Source organism: Neomonachus schauinslandi, chromosome 10 (genome assembly GCF_002201575.2).
Source record: "Neomonachus schauinslandi chromosome 10, ASM220157v2, whole genome shotgun sequence".
Lineage (NCBI taxonomy): Eukaryota > Metazoa > Chordata > Mammalia > Carnivora > Phocidae > Neomonachus > Neomonachus schauinslandi.
In genome coordinates, this window is record NC_058412.1 from 123,303,035 (window position 1) to 123,320,505 (window position 17,471).

General features: G+C 44.9%; 1 protein-coding gene across 4 annotated transcripts in view; it reads left to right on the forward strand.

Moving 5' to 3' along the window:
* Window positions 1-17,471, forward strand: part of DBNDD2 (dysbindin domain containing 2) — a 30,797-nt gene that overhangs the window by 11,656 nt on the left and 1,670 nt on the right. Inside the window, exons 1-3 of one of the 4 annotated variants that reach the window (XM_021689353.1) lie at window positions 14,429-14,482; window positions 16,732-16,878; window positions 17,083-17,220. In XM_021689353.1, coding sequence (XP_021545028.1) covers window positions 16,740-16,878; window positions 17,083-17,220 — 277 coding nt within the window. In that variant the 5' untranslated portion in view covers window positions 14,429-14,482; window positions 16,732-16,739. Of the gene's footprint in view, window positions 1-14,428; window positions 14,483-14,871; window positions 15,074-16,121; window positions 16,208-16,731; window positions 16,879-17,082; window positions 17,221-17,471 lie in introns of those variants that run through there. The other 3 variants (XM_021689357.2, XM_021689354.1, XM_021689355.1) reach the window with 3 other exon arrangements.

Here is a 17,471-nt window from a genome sequence, read left to right on the forward strand (position 1 = left end):
TGTGTGTATGTGTTCCATCACCACTAAGATCTCCCTTGTGCTATCTGCCCCTCTCCCCGCCATACCATTCTTAATCTTTAGAAACCAGTAATTTGTTTTCCATCTCTATAATTTTGTCATTTCAAGAATGTTACGTGAATAGAATCATACGGTATGTGACCTTTCGAGATGGGCTTTTTTTCACTCAGCATAATGCTCTTGAGATCCGTCCAGGTTGTTGCTGTATCAATAGTTCCATTTATAAACTTAAAAAATCACTGTAGATTCACAGAAAATCCCAAAAAGATATATGCATGGAGGTCCTATGACCTTTCACTCATTTCCCCCAGTGGTAACATCTTACACAACTACATTATAACACCAAAACCACCTGTTGATTCACGTAACCACCACCACAATCAAGACACAGAACCGTTGTACCATCCCAAGGCTTCTTCATGCTCTTTGTAGCTATACCCACCCCTCTTTCCTCTCACCCTACCCTCTGGCAACCCCTCTTCATTTCTATAATTTTGTTATTTCAAGAATGTTATACAAATGGAATTTTACAGTATGTAACATTACAAGTTTGGCTTTTTTTCACTCAGAAAATACCCTCAATATCAACCCAGTTGTTGCATGTATCAATAATCTGTTCCCCCCGCCTTTTTTTTTTTGCTGAGTTTTATTCCATAGTATGGAATGTACCACAATTTGTTTAACTATTCACTCATTGAAGAACATTTGAATTGTTGCTAACTTAGAGCTATTACAAGTAAAGCTGCTGTGAACATTCATGTATAGGTTTTTGTATGAACATAGTTTTCATTTCTCAGTAATAAATGCCAAAGAGTGCAATTGCTAGATCATATGGTGTCTGCTTAGTTTTCTAAGAAGCCACAAACTATTTTCCATAGTGACTATATTATTTTACATTCCCACCAGCAACATATTAATGATCTGTTTTCTCTGGATCCTGACCTGCTTTTGGTATGGTCACTATTTTTTAAAAACCTTTCTAATAAGTATGGAGTGCTATCTCATCATGGTTTTAATTTGCATTTCCCTAATGGCTATTGATGCTTAACATATTTTAATGTGTTATTTGCCACTGCTGTATCCTCTTTGATGAAAAATCTGTCTTTTGCCCATTTTCTAATTGGATTATTTGTTTGCTGTTGAGTTTTGAGAGTTCTTTATGTATTTTAGATATGAGTCCTTTGTAATATATGTGATTTGAAATATTTTTTCTCACCTATATGCCTTTAATTTCCTTTTTTGGTCTTATTTTGCTGAGTAGAAATTCCAGTACCATGTTGCATAAAGGTGATGAGAACAGTCATCCTTGGCTTGTTCTTGATCTTATCTTTCACCGGTAAATATGATGTTAGCTGTAGGTTTTCTGTAGATGCTCTTTATCCAGTTCAAAGTTACCCTCTAGTCCTAGTTTGTTGGGAGTTTTTATAATAATGGACATTGGATTTTGCCTAATGGTTTTTCTGCATCAGTTGATATGGTCACGTGATTTTTTCTTCTTTAGTTCATTACTATGGTAGATTATATTAATTGATATTTGAATGTTGAACTAGGCCTGCATGCCTGAATAAATCCCACTTGGGTTTTTTTTTTTTAATTTTTATTTATGAGAGAGAGAGAGAGCATGAGCAGGGGGAGAGGCAGATGGAGAGGGAGAAGTAGGCTCCCTGCTGAGCAGGGAGCCTGACATGGGGCTCGATCCCAGGACGTGGGGCTTGATCCCAGGACCCTGGGATTATGACCCAAGCCAAAGGCAGAGGCTTAACCGTCTGAGCCACTCAGGTGCCCCAAATCCCACTTGATTTTGGTGTTTAATTCTTTTTATGTATTTTTGGATTGAATTTTTGCTAATATTTTGTTGAAGATTTTTGTGTCTATTTTTGTGAGGGCTCTGGGTCCTTTATATAGTACCTGCACTACCCTTGAACTGGTATAATTTGAGAGTAGACTTAAAATAGTTGTAAATATATATTATAGACTCTAGGGAATTGACTAAATTTTTTTTAAAAGAAGTGTAATTGATAGGCTAAGAAAGGAGAGAAAAATAGAATCACATAAAATGCTCAAAACAAAAGAAAGCAGAAAAAGACGGGAAGAAAGAAAAAGAAATACAGAACAAGTACAACAAATAGAAAACAGTTATAAACATGATCGCTGTTATGGCAGTTATATCAGTAATCACTTTAAATGTGAATGGCCTAGGGCGCCTGGGTGGCTCAGTTGGTTAAGCGACTGCCTTCGGCTCAGGTCGTGATCCTGGAGTCCCAGGATAGAGTCCCACATCAGGCTCCCTGCTCAGCAGGGAGTCTGCTTCTCCCTCTGACCCTCCCCCCTCTCATGCTCTCTCTCACTCACTCTCTCTCCAATAAATAAATAAAATCTTTAAAAATAATAAAATAAAATAAATGTGAATGGCCTAAATATATTCTAAGAATAGAACATTCATGATAGACTACATTCTGAGCCATAAAACACACCTGAACAGATTTAAAAGAATAGAAATCATACAAAGTATGTTCTCAAACCACAATGGAATTAAATTAGAGACCAATAACACATAGCTGGAAAAGTCCGAGATATTTGGGGATTAAACAATACATTACTAAATAACAATGGATCACAGAAGAAATCTCAAGAGAAACTTAAATATATTTTGAACTAGGGGTGTCTGGGTGGCTCAGTCGGCTAAGCTCTTGATTTTGGCTCAGGTCATGATCTTGGGGCATGAGATTGAGCCCCATGTAGGGCTCTGCTGTCAGCAGGGAGTCTGCTTGAGATTCTCTCTCTCTCTCTGCCTCTCCCACCCCTCCACCCCACCCTCACATGTTCTCTCTCTCTCTCTCCAAAAACAAGTAAATAAAATCTTAAAAAAACTTTTTTTAACTAAATGAAAGTGAAAGACAACTTATCTAAAGTGTAGGGTGCAGTAAAAACAGTGCTTAGAGGGAAATTTATAGCACTAGTGCATATATTGGAAAAGAGGAAAGATCAGAAATCAATCGAAACTAGAGAAAGAAGGGCAGTTTAAGCCTAAAGCAAGCAAAAGAAAAATAATAAAAATTAGAGCAGAAATCAGTGAAATTGAAAACAGGAACACAACAGAGAAAATCAATGAACCCCACAAGTTGTTCTTTGAAAAAGTAAATAAAATCAACAGAACTCTAGCCAACCTAACCAAGAAAAAAAGAAAGAAGACACAAATTATCAATATCAGAAATTTAAGAGAGGCCACCACTACTGATCCTAGGGACATCAAAAGGATCATAAAGGAATATCATGAACAACTCCATGCCCTCAAATTTGATAACTTAGATGAAATGTGTCTTGTGTTGTGTTTTGTTTTGTTTTGGTACTGTCTTTGGTTTGGTAATACTAACCTCTTAAAATTACATTGAGAAGTGTTCCTTCCTATTCCATTTTCTAAAAGAGATCGTATAGAATTGGTATTAATTCTTCTAATTAATCCTTCTAATAGGTATTGGGTGGATTTCTCCAGTGAAACTATCTGGTGCTGGATATTTCTTTTTCAAGAGGGAGGTGTGTGTGTCTTTGTGTTGCATTGACTACAAATTCAATTTCTTTAATAGTTATAGAGCTATTTTTATGATCTATTTTTTTTGGGTGAGTTTCGGCAGTTTGTACTTTTTGAGGATTTAGTCCTTTTCATCTAAATTGCCAAACTTATGTGTGTAGAATTGTTCTTCGTAGACCCTTATTGTCTCTTTAATGTCTGGGAGCCCATAAGGATATCCTCTGTTGCGCTCATGAAATTGACAGTTTAGGACTTCTCTTTCTTTTTTTCCTTTGTCAATCTTGTTAGATGTTTGTCCATTTTATAGATATTTCCAAAGAACCAGCTTTTTCTTTGATTTTCTCTATTGTTTTTCTATTTTCAGTTCTTTGGGATTTTTGCTCTTCTGATTCTAGTTTAAGGCAGGAACTTAGATTATTAGTTGGAGGTGTTTCTTCCTTTGAAAGTAAACATTTAGTACTGTAAATTTCCCTTTCAGCATGGCCTTAACTGTGCCCCACATATTTTGATACTTTGCATTCAGCTAAATTTTAGAAAATGTTGTTGAGATCTTCACTTTGACCCCTAGATTTTTTTAGAAGTATGTTGTTTAATTTCCATGTGTTTGGAGTATTTCCTGTCACCTTTCTGTTACTGATTTGGATCTGTTTGATTCCATTGTGGTCAAGGGAACACACACTGTATAATTTTGATTGTTTTAAGCCTCTTGAGGTTGTCTTTGGACTTAGGATATTGTCTGTTGGGGTGAATATTCCATGCGCACTCGAAAAGAATGTGTGTCTTGCTGTTGTTGTTGGGTGTTCTCTAAATGTCAATTACATCCTTTTGGATGACGGTTTTGTTAAGTTCTTTTGTTAAGTACATATTCTGCTGCTTTTCTGCTTAGTATTTCTATCAGTATTTTATTTTATTTTTTTAAGGCTTTATTTATTTATTTGACAGAGAGAGAGCACAAGCAGGGGGAGCAGCAGAGGAAGAGGGAGAAGCAGGCTCTCTGCTGAGCAGGGAGCCTGATACGGGGCTCAGTCCTAGGACCCTGGGATCATGACCTGAGCCAAAGGCAGACGCTTAACTGACTGAGCCACCCAGGAGCCCCTCTATCCGTATTTTAGAGATGTGTTGAAGTCTCCAACTCTGATAGTGGATTTGTCTGTTTCTCCTTTCGGTTCTATCAGTTTGATTCCTATACATTTAGGATTGCTTTGTCTTCCTCATGGTTTGACCCTGCTATCATTATGTAATGTAACCTCTTTTCCCTGGTGATTTTCTTTTATCTGATATTAAGATGGCAGATTCTGCGGTCTTTTGATTAATGTTTGTATGGCATATCTTTTTCAATCCTTTTACTTTCAACTTACCTATGTCATACTTGAAGTGAATTTCTTGTTGACAGCTTATATTTGGGTCATTTTTTCATATTCTATATTGCAGGTCTCTCTCACTTTTAAATGATATATTTAGGCCATTTCCCGTTCATGTAATTATTTGTATCTTAGTGCTTCTGTTTGCCATTTTATTGTTCGTTTCCTCTGTTTTTCATTCCTCTGTTCCATTTTCCCACCCTTCCTGTATTACTTGAACATTTTTTAGGATTCTGTTTTTTATTTAATCTATGGTGTTTTCTTTCTTTTTTAAAGATTTTATTTTATTTTATTTTATTTTATTTTTTTAAAGATTTTATTTATTTATTTGAGAGAGAGAATGAGAGCACATGAGAGGGGGGAGGGTCAGAGGGAGAAGCAGACTCCTTGCTGAGCAGGGAGCCCGATGCGGGACTCGATCCGGGGACTCCAGGATCATGACCTGAGCCGAAGGCAGTCGCTCAACCAACTGAGCCACCCAGGCGCCCCTTAAGATTTTATTTTTTAAAGTAATCTCTACACCCAGTGTGGGGCTCAAATTCACAACCCTGAGATCAAGAGTTACATATTCCACAGATTGAGCCAGCCAGGTGCCCTCTTTGGTCATTCTTTTAGGGTAGGTCTTCAGACAACAAATTCTTTTAGTATTTCTTTCATTTGAGAATGTCTTGATTTCTCATTCCTAAAAAGTCTTCTTGCTGGGTACAGCATGTCAGAGATAAACAAATTATTTAAAGTAGAAAGGACAGATTTTGATCAGTAATATACTGTTGTAATAGGAAAAAGAATCCAGTGTGAACTGAACTCAACTTTGATTTGTACAGAGATGACTCAGCATCTTAAAGGAATTTGAGAACAAGGAGGGGGTGAGGGGGGTGCTCTGTAGAGTTAAGGAAGTGAAAATTTACAGAAAGCAGAAAGGGGATATTGGTCCACGTGAAACCCATCTAGGTTTGCTAGCTCCTACCCTCCCATAGAAGATGTGTATCTTGCTGTTGGGAGACAGGGACCCTGTCTTCAGGGGTTGGCTGGAACAAACAGTGAATTCATTTGGCAGCCTTGAGTTTTCTTAGGCAGACACTTTAAGGGGTCTGGGGTCATCCTAGGGATTCAGCCTTGAGCTGTTAGAAACTATATTAGTGTTTGTTCAAGTCTTTATAGACCAAGGTTAAGGCCTGGTCGAAAAGAGGGCTCAGAGGAGCCGGGGTAGAGTTTGATCAAGGAGAGAGTCTTTGTCAAGCACTCTGGATTGACTTTGTTTTCCTTCACTACTTAAAAATGTTGTGTGTTTTCCTTCACTACTTAAAAATGTTGTGCCACTTTTGTTCTGGCCTCCATGGATCATGAGAACCTGATGCAACTGAACTGTTGTTCTCCTATTGGTAAGATATCATTTCTCTAACTGCCTTCAAGATTCTTTCTTTAACTTAATTTTTCAAAAGTGTTATCATGGATTTATTTGGGTTTATGTTGGAGATTCAGTCAGCTTCTTTGACCTGTAGGTTCAGGTCTTTGTTGAATTTGGGAAAATTTCAGCCATTATTTTCTTGAATGTTTTTTCAGCTTCACTTCCTTTTCCTCTCCACCTGGGACTCCAGTGACACAAATGTTAAATCTTTTGTTATTGTCTCACAGGTTCCTGAGGCTCTGTACTTTCTTTGTTTCTTTCTTACTATAATTTTCTCACTTTTTCAGATTGGATCATTTCTACTGTTCTCTCTTCAAATTCACCGATCCTTTCATACGTTATCTCCATTCTTCTACTGAGCCTCTCCAGTAAGGTTTTTGTTGTTGTTGTTGTTGTTTGAATTTTGGTTTCTGTATTAATTTCCTAGACCTGCCTGCTGTAACAACTGGCTTGATGGCTTAAAACTATAGAAGTTTATTTTCGCACAGTACTGGAGGCCAAGAGTCCAAAAATCAAGGTGTTAATTCCTTCTGGAGGCTCTAAGGGAGAATCTGCCCCATGCCTAGCTAGCTTCTGGTGATTGCCAGCAATCCTTGACGTTCCTTGGCTTATAGACCTATCATCCTGGTATTTGCCTCCATCTCACATGGTGGTCTCCCTTGAGTATCCTTCTGTTTTCACATAGTTTTCTTTTAAAGGATACTAGTTATTGGATTTAGTGCCCACACTAATCCAGTATGACCCCATTTTAACTAATTATTTCTGCAAAGACTCTATTTCCAAATAAGGTCACATTCTATAGTACTGGGTAGACATGAATTTTTGGAGAACACTATTCAACCCAGCACAATAATTTTTTCTTCAGTTCTAAGATTTCTATTTTATTTATGTCTTCTATTTTTTTCCCCTGAGATTTTTTTTATATTTTAGTTTATTTCAAGAATGTTTGTTGAAGCATTTTTATAGTGATTGTTTTAAAATCAGAGTCAGATAAATCCAGCAATGCTGTGATTTGTTGGCATCTATTGTTTGTCTTTTCTTATCCAAATTGAGATTTTCCTGGTTCTAGGTATGTTGAATTATCTTCAGTTATAACCTGGACATTTTGGAAATTATGTTATGAGACTCTGGATCTCATTTAAATCTTCTGTTTTAGTAGGCCTCAGATGACCTGGGCCAGTGAGACAGGGGGCACCAACTCTTTACCACCAGGTGAGAGTGAAAATTGAGGCTAGGTACATGACTCCACTTATACCAACCAGTAGGGCAAGGGGAGGGTTATCTCATGACTGCTGGCAGAGGTGGACATCTAGGCTCTACACTTGGCCTCCTTTACACTGGGGGAAGGGAGTGGTGCCTCATTATTGCTGGATGGGGATGACAGTGTGGCTCCCCACATGGCCTCCTCTGACACCTTGGAAAGGGGGAGGGATTCTTGGGGAGGGGTATTTGTTACTGCTGGGCAGTGATGAAGGCCAGGCTCCCACGGGTCTCCTCTAACACCACCTGGAGGTGAAGTGGGGGAAGTGTCCTGTTACCTTTGTTACAAGACAAACATTGAAGTCTGGCTTCCCCCTCTGTCTTTGCTAGTGGAGGCTGGGAGTGGTTTTTCCTCTAGTATTGCTGGAGTGGGACATTTAATGTCAGAAGATTTCTGTCTTGCTAGGGTGCCCCTTTCTCAGTCCTTTGACAAGAGAAAACAGGCTTTTCATGGGAACAATTTTTAACTGCCTGTTTCCAGGTTGCAGGCTTCTCCAGACCCTAGCAAAAAGAAAACCTACTAGGGTTCCTGGTTGGTCTGCCTTCTTATGTTTGTTTGAGATATAATGTCTAGCATTTTAAGCTGTACTTAGTGGGAGGGATAGAGAGGAATGCATCTACTCCATTTTGTTCAGAACCAAAAATCCTGTTTTTATTTTATACTCTCTTTATCCCTATACATCCAAGCTGGAGATGTTTCTGGATATATTATCCTTTGAAGAACTTGTAGGTCACTCTGAATCTTATTCAGGGCACTCTATTAGACAAAAGTCATGCCCACAATTTCTTTGAGATAAGCCCTTCTCTGCATTAGGCTTCTGCTGAAATGGCTAAGGGACAACACAACACCCCTAAGCTTTCTAGAATCCCTATTGTTTGATTCAGAGGATCTGTGAGGCACACCTGTAATTTCTTTAGAGATCTTTTATCTGACTGAATAGTACTCTGAGGCATTGCCTCTTCCTGAGATATAAACTCAAGATTTTGTAGCCATAATCTCAGTTTTTGTTTTTGTTTTTTTTAAGATTGTGTTTATTTATTTGAGAGGGAGAGTGAGAGAGAAAACACAAGTGGAGGGAGTGGCAGAAGGAGAGGGAGAAGCAGACTCCCCTGCTGAGCAGGGAGCCCGATGTGGGGCTCGATCCCAGGACCCCGGGATCATGACCTGAGCCGAAGGCAGACGCTCAACGACTGAGCCGCCCAGGTGCCCCTCTCAGTTTCATTTTTAGACCATGTTGTTTTGGATGTTTTCAATGCCCTGGCTTTGAGGTTTGCTAGGAAACCACTTCTTAATGTTACTTTCATTTGCCATTTGGAGAGGCTGAGAATTTCCTACCGTGAAGTCCTGGCTCCTTCAAATTTAACAGCGCTTCCTTTTAGCTCAGGGTTTCTCCACCTTGACACTATGACACTCTGGGCAGGATGATTCTTTGTGTGGGGGGCAGTGGTGAGAGGAGTCTGTCTTGTGCACTAGAGGATATTTAGCAGCATCCCTGGCCTCTACGAACTAGATGCCAATAGCAACCTCTCCAGTTTCGACAACCAAAAACGTCTCCAGACATTGCCAAATGCTCCCCCCCGCTCCCGGAGGCAGCCTCGCTGTCACTTGGGAACTGCTGTTTTAGTTCCTCTCTCCCTGCTGGCATTTTACCATCGGCAGCGAGAAGAGACCAGGTGGCACCTTCACCACCTTGCTTGGAAATTAGCTAGATCACCCAGTTCATTAGGCGTACCTCCCTGCCGTTCTCCTCTTTACTGCAGGTGATGGGGCTGCTAACCTCTGTGTCCTGACATAGCGAGCTTCCCCCCTCCCCCAGTTTCCAGTAGTGCTTACCAGTCTGCCCTGGCTGTTGTCTTATCAAAGGCCTGAGGCTTCTATCAGCAGCTTTTCCAAGGCACTTTGACTACACTCTTCTCTGTTTGTTGCCAGTTCTAATGCCACTGCCATGCTTGGGAGCTGACACGGCAGCACTCTGCCCCAGTACCAGAGTCTCTACCTGGTTATCTATTGCCGCATGTCAATACAAACTTAGCAGTTTGATACAAGTATTCAGTATCTCAAAGGCTTTGGGTAGCAGGAATCCAGGAATGCTCTAGCTCAAATGGTCCTGCCTCCATCTCTCAGGAGGTCACAGGCAAGCTGCTGGCCACGACTGCAGTCCTTCCAAGGCACTCCCAGGGCTGGTGGATCTGTTTCCCTGCTCACTCATGTGGCTGCTGGCAGGCCTCTGCTCTTCCTGGCTGTTGGCTGGAATCTTCTGTTGCTTGCCACGTGAGCCTCTCTGCATGGCTGTTGACAACATAGTAGCTGGCTCCCCCCTGAGTGAGTGATCCAAGCAATAGAGGACCCACACCCAAGATGGAAGCTGTGGTCTTTTGTTTTTTTAATTCTAATTTTGGGCAGGATCCATTACCATTTCTTACATAGAGAAACCTTGATCCAGTGTAGCAGAGGTCTATAGAAAGGTATGACTAATGAATGGCACTGAGCACTGGGGGTATTTTGGTGGCTGGCTGCTGCATTTCAATTTTATTCAATTCAAGATATTTTTCTAATTTCCTTGCGGACTTCGTTTTTGACTCATGGATTATTGTGAAGTGTTGTGCTTTATTTCCAAGTATTGGGGGTGTTTCCCAGATATCTTTATTAGTTATATTTCAATTCTCGTATAGTCATATCAACATTTTGTATGATTTAAATTCTTTTAAATTTGTTGAGGTTTGTTTTGTGGCCCAGACTATGGTGTATCTTGGTGCAGTTTTATGTGCAGTTGAAAAGAATGTTTACTCTGCTGTTGTTGGGTAAAGTGTTACAAAAATGTCAGTCAGAACAAGTCAGTTGCTAGTGTTCAGGTTTTCTATATCCTCCCTGCTTTGTCCTGTCTACTGGTTTTATTGATTACTGAGAGAGCAGTATTGAATTCTCTAACTGAAATATAGACTTTTCTCTTTCTATTTTAGGTCTATTGGTTTTTACTTCATCTATTTTTGAAACTCTGTTATTAGATGTATTTGCATTTATAATAGTGGAGTCTTCTTGGTGAATTGAACCTTTTATTATTATGAATATCCCTCTTCATCACTGGTAATAGTCTTTTTGAAGTTTACATTTGTCTGGTATTAATATTGCCACTCTGATTTGCTTTGATTACTGATTATATGGTGTATCTCATTCCATTCATTTACTTTTTTTTTTAAAGATATTTATTTATTTATTTGACAGAGACAGAGAGAGACACAGTGAGAGAGGGAACACAAGCAGGGGGAGTGGGAGAGGGAGAAGCAGGCTTCCCCCTGAGCAGGGAGCCCGATGTGGGACTCGATCCCAGGACTCTGGGATCATGACCTGAGCCAAAGTCAGACGCTTAATGACTGACCCACCCAGGTGCCCTCCACTCATTTACTTTTAACCCATATATTTTTTTATGGTTAAATTGGGTTTCTTGTAGACAGTACATTATTGCCTTTTGCTTTACTTCCTACTCTACTAGTCTGTCTTTTAATTTGTTGTCTTTCATTGACAGTTGGATTAAAATCTTGTATCTTGCTATTTGTTTTATATTTTACATGTTTTTTTTTCTCATTTTTTCTCTTTTTCTTCCTTACTTTGGATTTTTCAAGGAAAAACATCAATCTATTGGGTACCAAAAATAGACAATAAGACTTACTTCATTTGATCAAAACAGTTGGTTACTCACAGCACACCAAACAACATGAACAGCAGCATAGTTGTGTGTTTGTTGGTTCCCTTTGCCCCAAGGCCAACAACCAATATGGTGGTCCCAGATGCACAGCATATACACAGTGAGTTTACACTGTGGCTAAGGAGCCAGGCCCAGAACTTTTATAACAAGCAGTAAGCAAGCCTGCCTTGATTTGATCTGATCTCTCCAGCTCTATTAACAATCAACAATCCTGGGCGAGGGCCCAGGTGACAGAGAAGTCAGATCCTTGCAATCTTGACATAGTCAACAAGACACGTTGAGCACAAAAAGGCCCAGGGAGAATGCCTCCCAATATTTTTATAATCCCACTTTATCTTCATATTGGCTTGTTAAACTTCTTTAAAAAATTTTTTTTAGTGGTTGCCCTTGCATTTACAATATATATCTTCAATTAATCAAAGTCAATCTTTCAATAATGTTATACCACTTCTTATACAGCAGAGGATCCTTCAAGAGTATATTTCCAATTACTTATCCCATCAGTTTGACTATTGTTATTGTTATACATTTTACTTTAATATATGCTATCTATCCACAACATATTGCTACTTGTAAAAATTGAAACGTAGTGACATACAATTTTATATTAGTTTCAGCTGTACAACATAGTCATTTGACAATTATATATATTACAAAATGCTCACCATGATAAATGTACTTACCATCTGTCACCACACACAGTTACTGACTATATTCCCTGTGCTGCACTTCGCATCCCCATGACTTCGAAAGCGAAAGAGCAGTGTACATCCACTCTCTGGCTTTAATAGTCAGTTGTCTTGCAAGGTGATTAAAAACAGGAAAATGTCTCTTCTATTTACTTTTATTCTGTCCATTTCCAGACATCTTTAGTTCTTTATGTAGCTCTTTCTGGAGGCAGAAAGAATGTGATACGAGAGAGAAACCCGGATCTACGTAAGGAAATGACTCTTCTCGCCCGTCTGCCCGGAGGCCCTGTCTTCCTCCCACCTCACAAGGGGGCCAGTGCCTGCATCCCATTTCTTCTTGGAGGCTCCCGTCCTTCTTTGGAATGCAGGTTAATTGGTTGCTCTGCAACCTCAGCTCTCTGAGTTTGACAGAAGTTGTAATTTTATAGACTACCTAACAATTTTTAAAAATTGTGATTAGTGTGGTAATGATGCTCTTCCCAGCTTTCTGCATCCAGGATGGAAGCCAGAAGTCTCAGCCATCTACTTTTCCATGGTTCCTTCCACCTCCTTTTGCCATCTGCTCCTGGGGCCGCTGCCTGGGTCTTTCTCTTGCCTGACACCCTTCCAGCTTAGCCCCCTGAATTATCTCTAGCTTGGATGCTTTTCTCTCTCTACCCCTTCATGTGGCAACTATCTGGCAAAGAGAAGGGATGGAAGTTCCAGATCTCTCACCATCTTGGGGACAGGTCGAAACAACCCATGGAGTTCTGTTCCTGGGGATAAGCCTGGAACGGGGAGAAATGGTTTTGGGAGCCGAGCTCTCACCCACCGTACTCCCGAGTGGGTCTCATTCCTCTGTGCTAGGAAGGGGGACGAAGTATCTACTTCATCCAGTAATGAGGACTAAGAATCAAACTGACTAAAACATTTCTTGGAAGATAGAAACTGCAACAGGACAGAAAGGGAACAGGCTGGGAGCAGAGGTTACAAGCGCAGTCCCCGGAAGCAGCCTCTGTGGATTTGAATTTCATCACTTATTTGCTGTATGGCCTTGGACAAGTCCCTTCACCTCTCTGTCTCTCAGTTTCTGGGTCTGTAAAATGGAAATAATAATAGTATTTACCTCACAAGATTGTTAAGAGGATTAATAGAGTTAATATATGCAAAGCACTTATAATAGCAACAGATATATAATAAGTTAATAAGAAGTATTAACTATTAGGGTGTACTTCCTATAATTTCAGAAATTCACAGAAAGCACTTTCCTCCTTTTCTCAGAACCCATTACAATCAAAACACCTAATGTTTATTGAGCATCAATCAAAACACCTAATGTTTATTGAGCATCTCCGAAGTACCCACATCCTGTACTAAGCATTTTATATGAATTATCTCATAAGTGGTAGGGATTAATTATTCCTACCTAATAAGCAAGGAAATCAAGGAACAGAGAAATTAAGTGTTTACACAGCTGGCCAGATGCAGAGCTAGGCTTGCAACCCAGAAGGGTGGGACTACCACTTGCCTCCCACAAACTAGTTTCCTTGCTTGTAAAATAGTGGGAACGCTGCTTGCTGTATTTCTCTCACAGGGTTGTTTTGAGATCCCACTAACAATAGATGAAGCAGCGCTTTGGGTATCTGTACAGGGCTGGTCCCCTGACAGGGAAGCCTGAATGTGTCATGACTCCATCCCTTTGCACATGCCCATCCCCCCTCTTCTCTGCTTGTTGAACTTATTTCTTCAAGACTCGGCTCAGATATCAGCACCTAGATTTTATTCTAATAATGGAGGGATTTAAGCAGGGGGTGGCGTTTTGAACGCAGACTTGGGTTTTGAAATGGTGGCTGACTGCTGTGTGTTATGGGGGGGGGGGGATGCAGTGTAGCAGGGCCAGAGTGAGTACAGGAAAACCAGATAGAAGGCTACTGGGGAGCCAAGGGAGAGATGGTGGTGCAAACAGAGAGGAACGGTGGATTGAAAAGTTATTTAGGGAAGAGAATCGACAGGGAATGGAGGTGTATTTACCACAGGACAGGGAGGTGCCAAGGATGACTCCCAGTTCCCGGCTTGCTCGTGGATGTTTGTTCAGTGAATGAACGAATGACCCCACGGAAGTATTCCCGACAGACACCCCCGACCCGGTCCTGTTCCCATGGCTCTGGAGCTGTGAGCACAAGGGGATGGGTGGGAGGGAGGAGGAAAAGAATGGGCACAGAATCTCAGTCCAGGAGCTGCTAGATTGGACACTTAGGCACTGGTTTGAGCAGGAGGCGCGGAGAGGGGGGCAAGCGTTTCCTCCGTCGGCCCCGCAGTTTGTGCCTTGCCCCTCCACCCCCGCCAATCTGACCGCGCAGCGCCCCTGTTCGCGCCCTGGAGGACTTGGCTCCACGCCGGCGTCTCGGGGTGCGGCGCAGCGGCCCACCCCTGCAGCCCTGACCCGCCGCGTCCCGGCGCCCACCCCGCCCAGTGCGCTGGAAGCCTGGGCGGCGGCTCGGTGCGATCCCGGAGACAGAACCCGGGGCTGCCGGGTGAGTCCTAGGGTCAGGGGGCCCTCCGCCGCGGCGCACCTGCCCTGATGCGCGGCCCCGGGTCAATGCCCTCCCCGCTCCAGCGGGTCTCCTTCCCCGTTGCGCCTTCTCGCCCAGGGTGCGGGTGCGTTGCGGCGGGGCTGCCCGGGAGTCGCCAGCAGCAAGTGCGCGTGGGTCGACAACCCGCGCGTGTCCCCGCGGCGGGGATGCGCCGCCCAGGGCGGCGCAGCAAGTGGATCTGAGCGTGCGGAGCCGAGCGCCCCGGCGGCGGGCGGAGTGCGGACGAGCGCGGCCAGCTGCGGGGCAGGGATGCGCGCCGGGAACTTTTCCCCGGGCCTGGAAGTGCGAGCGGCCGCGCCCAAGGGGGCTCCCCAAGGCCGCCGGGAGGGAGGCGAGCGCGGGTGCCCGCCGCCGCCCCTCCCCCACTTCCGCCGCCCGCCGCTTCCTCGTTCCCGGCTCCCAGGGCCCGGCCGTCCCGCGGGAGCCTCGGCGGCGCAGCCCCACCCCGCCCGGCGCGGCTCGCTCCCACGCCCCCGCCGCCGTCTCGCCGGAGCCGAGCGACCGAGGCAGCGGGGGCGCGGGGCACTGCAGGTAGGGGCTCAGCGGCGGGGGCGCAGAGGCGGCGGCCGGGCGAGGGCTGGGGGCCCTCCGCACTAGCCGGACGCCCTGGGGCCCTCGGCCGCCTCCCCCCTCCCACCCGCGGGCGCGTCCCGGCCCTTTTTAGGGAATTTTCTCGCTCCCGCGGACTCCAGGGCGGGTGGGGCGGAGACCGGCGGGGCGCTCTGCATTTCTGGGGCTCCCCGGGCTCTCCAGACCTCGTCTTTTCCCCAGCACCTTTCGTCGCGTAAACAACTCCCTTCCTCTCCCCGGCCCCGGCTCCGCTGCCCCCTGGGGACAGCGCCTCAGGTCTCGGGAGATGGTGAGGGGGAGAGGGGGCGTCCTGGCACCCCCGGCCCGTGGGCGCCCCCACCCTCGTTCTCTCCCTCCCCCGCCCGGCCGCTGGAGCAGACGGCCCCAGGGGCCCCGGGTATTTTTAGCGCTGTGACCTGGGCGGCAGCTCAGAGAGCCTTTCCCGGGAATCGGCGTCAGCGCCTCCCTCCCCCGTTGCCAGCCGGTGGCCACCAGGTCTCCGCACACTGTCTTTGGCCCTGGCTGGCGCACTTGGGTTTGAGCCCCTCGCGGCCCGCAGCAGCGCCTGTGGAGCTGGCCGGGGTCTCCGACACTGAGTCCAGATGAAGCGAGGGAGGCAGGCTACAGAGGATGACGAGCTGGTCCTCAAGCCAGATACTCCCTTGCCTCCGGTGATGGGCTCAGAGCGCGCTGCCGGAAGGAGATGGAGTGAATGCGAGTGGAAGTATAGGGCTTGGGCTGGCCCAGAGCTCTGGTGTTCTGGAAAGCTCTCAGCACTGGGGACCGCAGGGGTCTGGTCTGAGTTGGACCCAGGACCCGCCCTTCCAATTGCTACTCACTGACTAGTGGGGATATAAGACTGAGACGTGTCAGAGGAGAGGTGCTTAAATAAAGACCTGGGGAGTACGGAGAAGAAAGAGATGGGAGAGCGCCTCTAAATAGCACAGTATCTGGGCTTTACATTTTACAGAGCACCTGCACCAGCAGCCGCTGGGTTGAATTTGAGGCAGGAAGGACTATTAAGTCATTTTCGGATGGGAAGCCTGAGGCTGGAAAGATGATTTCCTGAGCGGCAGAGCCAAGTCTGGAAGTCAGGTCTTTGACTTAAGAGCAGGGTTTGGAGGGGATGGTGATGATAGGGTATGTGGGGGAGAGGGGGTGTTTTAGTCTTTGGGTTTTGAAGGCTGGGCATGAACCAGAGTTACAGCACTTGAGTACCCTGAGGTCCCCATCCCACCGTCTTCCATGGCCTTCCGAGGGGTGGCTGGGTCCGTTAGAAGTGCCTCCTTCTTTTGGGCTGGACCAATCCCTCCAACCCCTCTCACCAGGGCATGATACTGAGTCTTGGCTATTGGCCCCATTCCCTGAATACAGAGGAGCTTCTTTTGCCGTGCCTGGAACCAGCATCCCCTTTGTGGAGCCAGGCTCAGCCCTGCCTCTCTCTGAGACTTGAAGTTTGTAGTAACAGACTTTGTTTCAAGGAAGGGAAGGAGGTGGCCAAGTCCGGTGGTGTCCAGGCTGCAACGCCAGGATGCTGGCTGCAGAGGGGCTCCCCAAGCCCAGGCCCCCGTTGTGTTCCCTCTCAACTTCATAGCTCTACTTGCCCTGCCACCTCCCAGGAGCTGACATGGACCCAAATCCTCGGGCAGCCCTGGAGCGCCAGCAGCTCCGCCTTCGGGAGCGGCAGAAATTCTTTGAGGAAATTTTACAGCCGGAGACGGAGTTTGTCTTCCCCCTGTCCCACCTGCATCTCGAGTCGCAGAGACGTAAGCTCTGAGTCCTGGGGAGAGGGCCTGGAGTGGGGTGGGGGGGGTAGGTCTCGTAGGTCCTGAATCATGGGAGCCTCTTCCCCTTATTTTTTTGGCCCTCAAAACTTCTGTCTCTGGACCTGACACATATCTTTGACCATCCTAGGGGCTCTGGGGGCTCTGGCCTGCGTCCTCCTGACTTGCCCCCTTCTTGATCTTCAGCCCCCATAGGGAGTATCTCATCCATGGAAGTGAATGTGGATGCACTGGAGCAGGTAGAACTTATTGACCTTGGAGACCAGGATGGAGCAGATGTGTTCTTGCCTTGTGAGGACTCTCCACCAGCCTCCCAGACATCTGGTATGGCCCTTGGCTTGGGGGACTTGGGCACCAGTTAGCCAGAACTGGGTGGCAGGCTCTGAAGTGAGGCTGCAAGGCAGGGCTGGAGAAGTATACATGTAGGGTTTGGAAATGGGTGTTTCTATGACTGAAACAGCTGTCTGTTCTGATTTTAGGGAAGTTGACCCCGAGGGGAACTGGGTGACAGATCTCCAATCTAAACTTCTGGGAACGCCTCAGCCCCCCTTAGCCTTTGTTAATTTTGTGTTTGT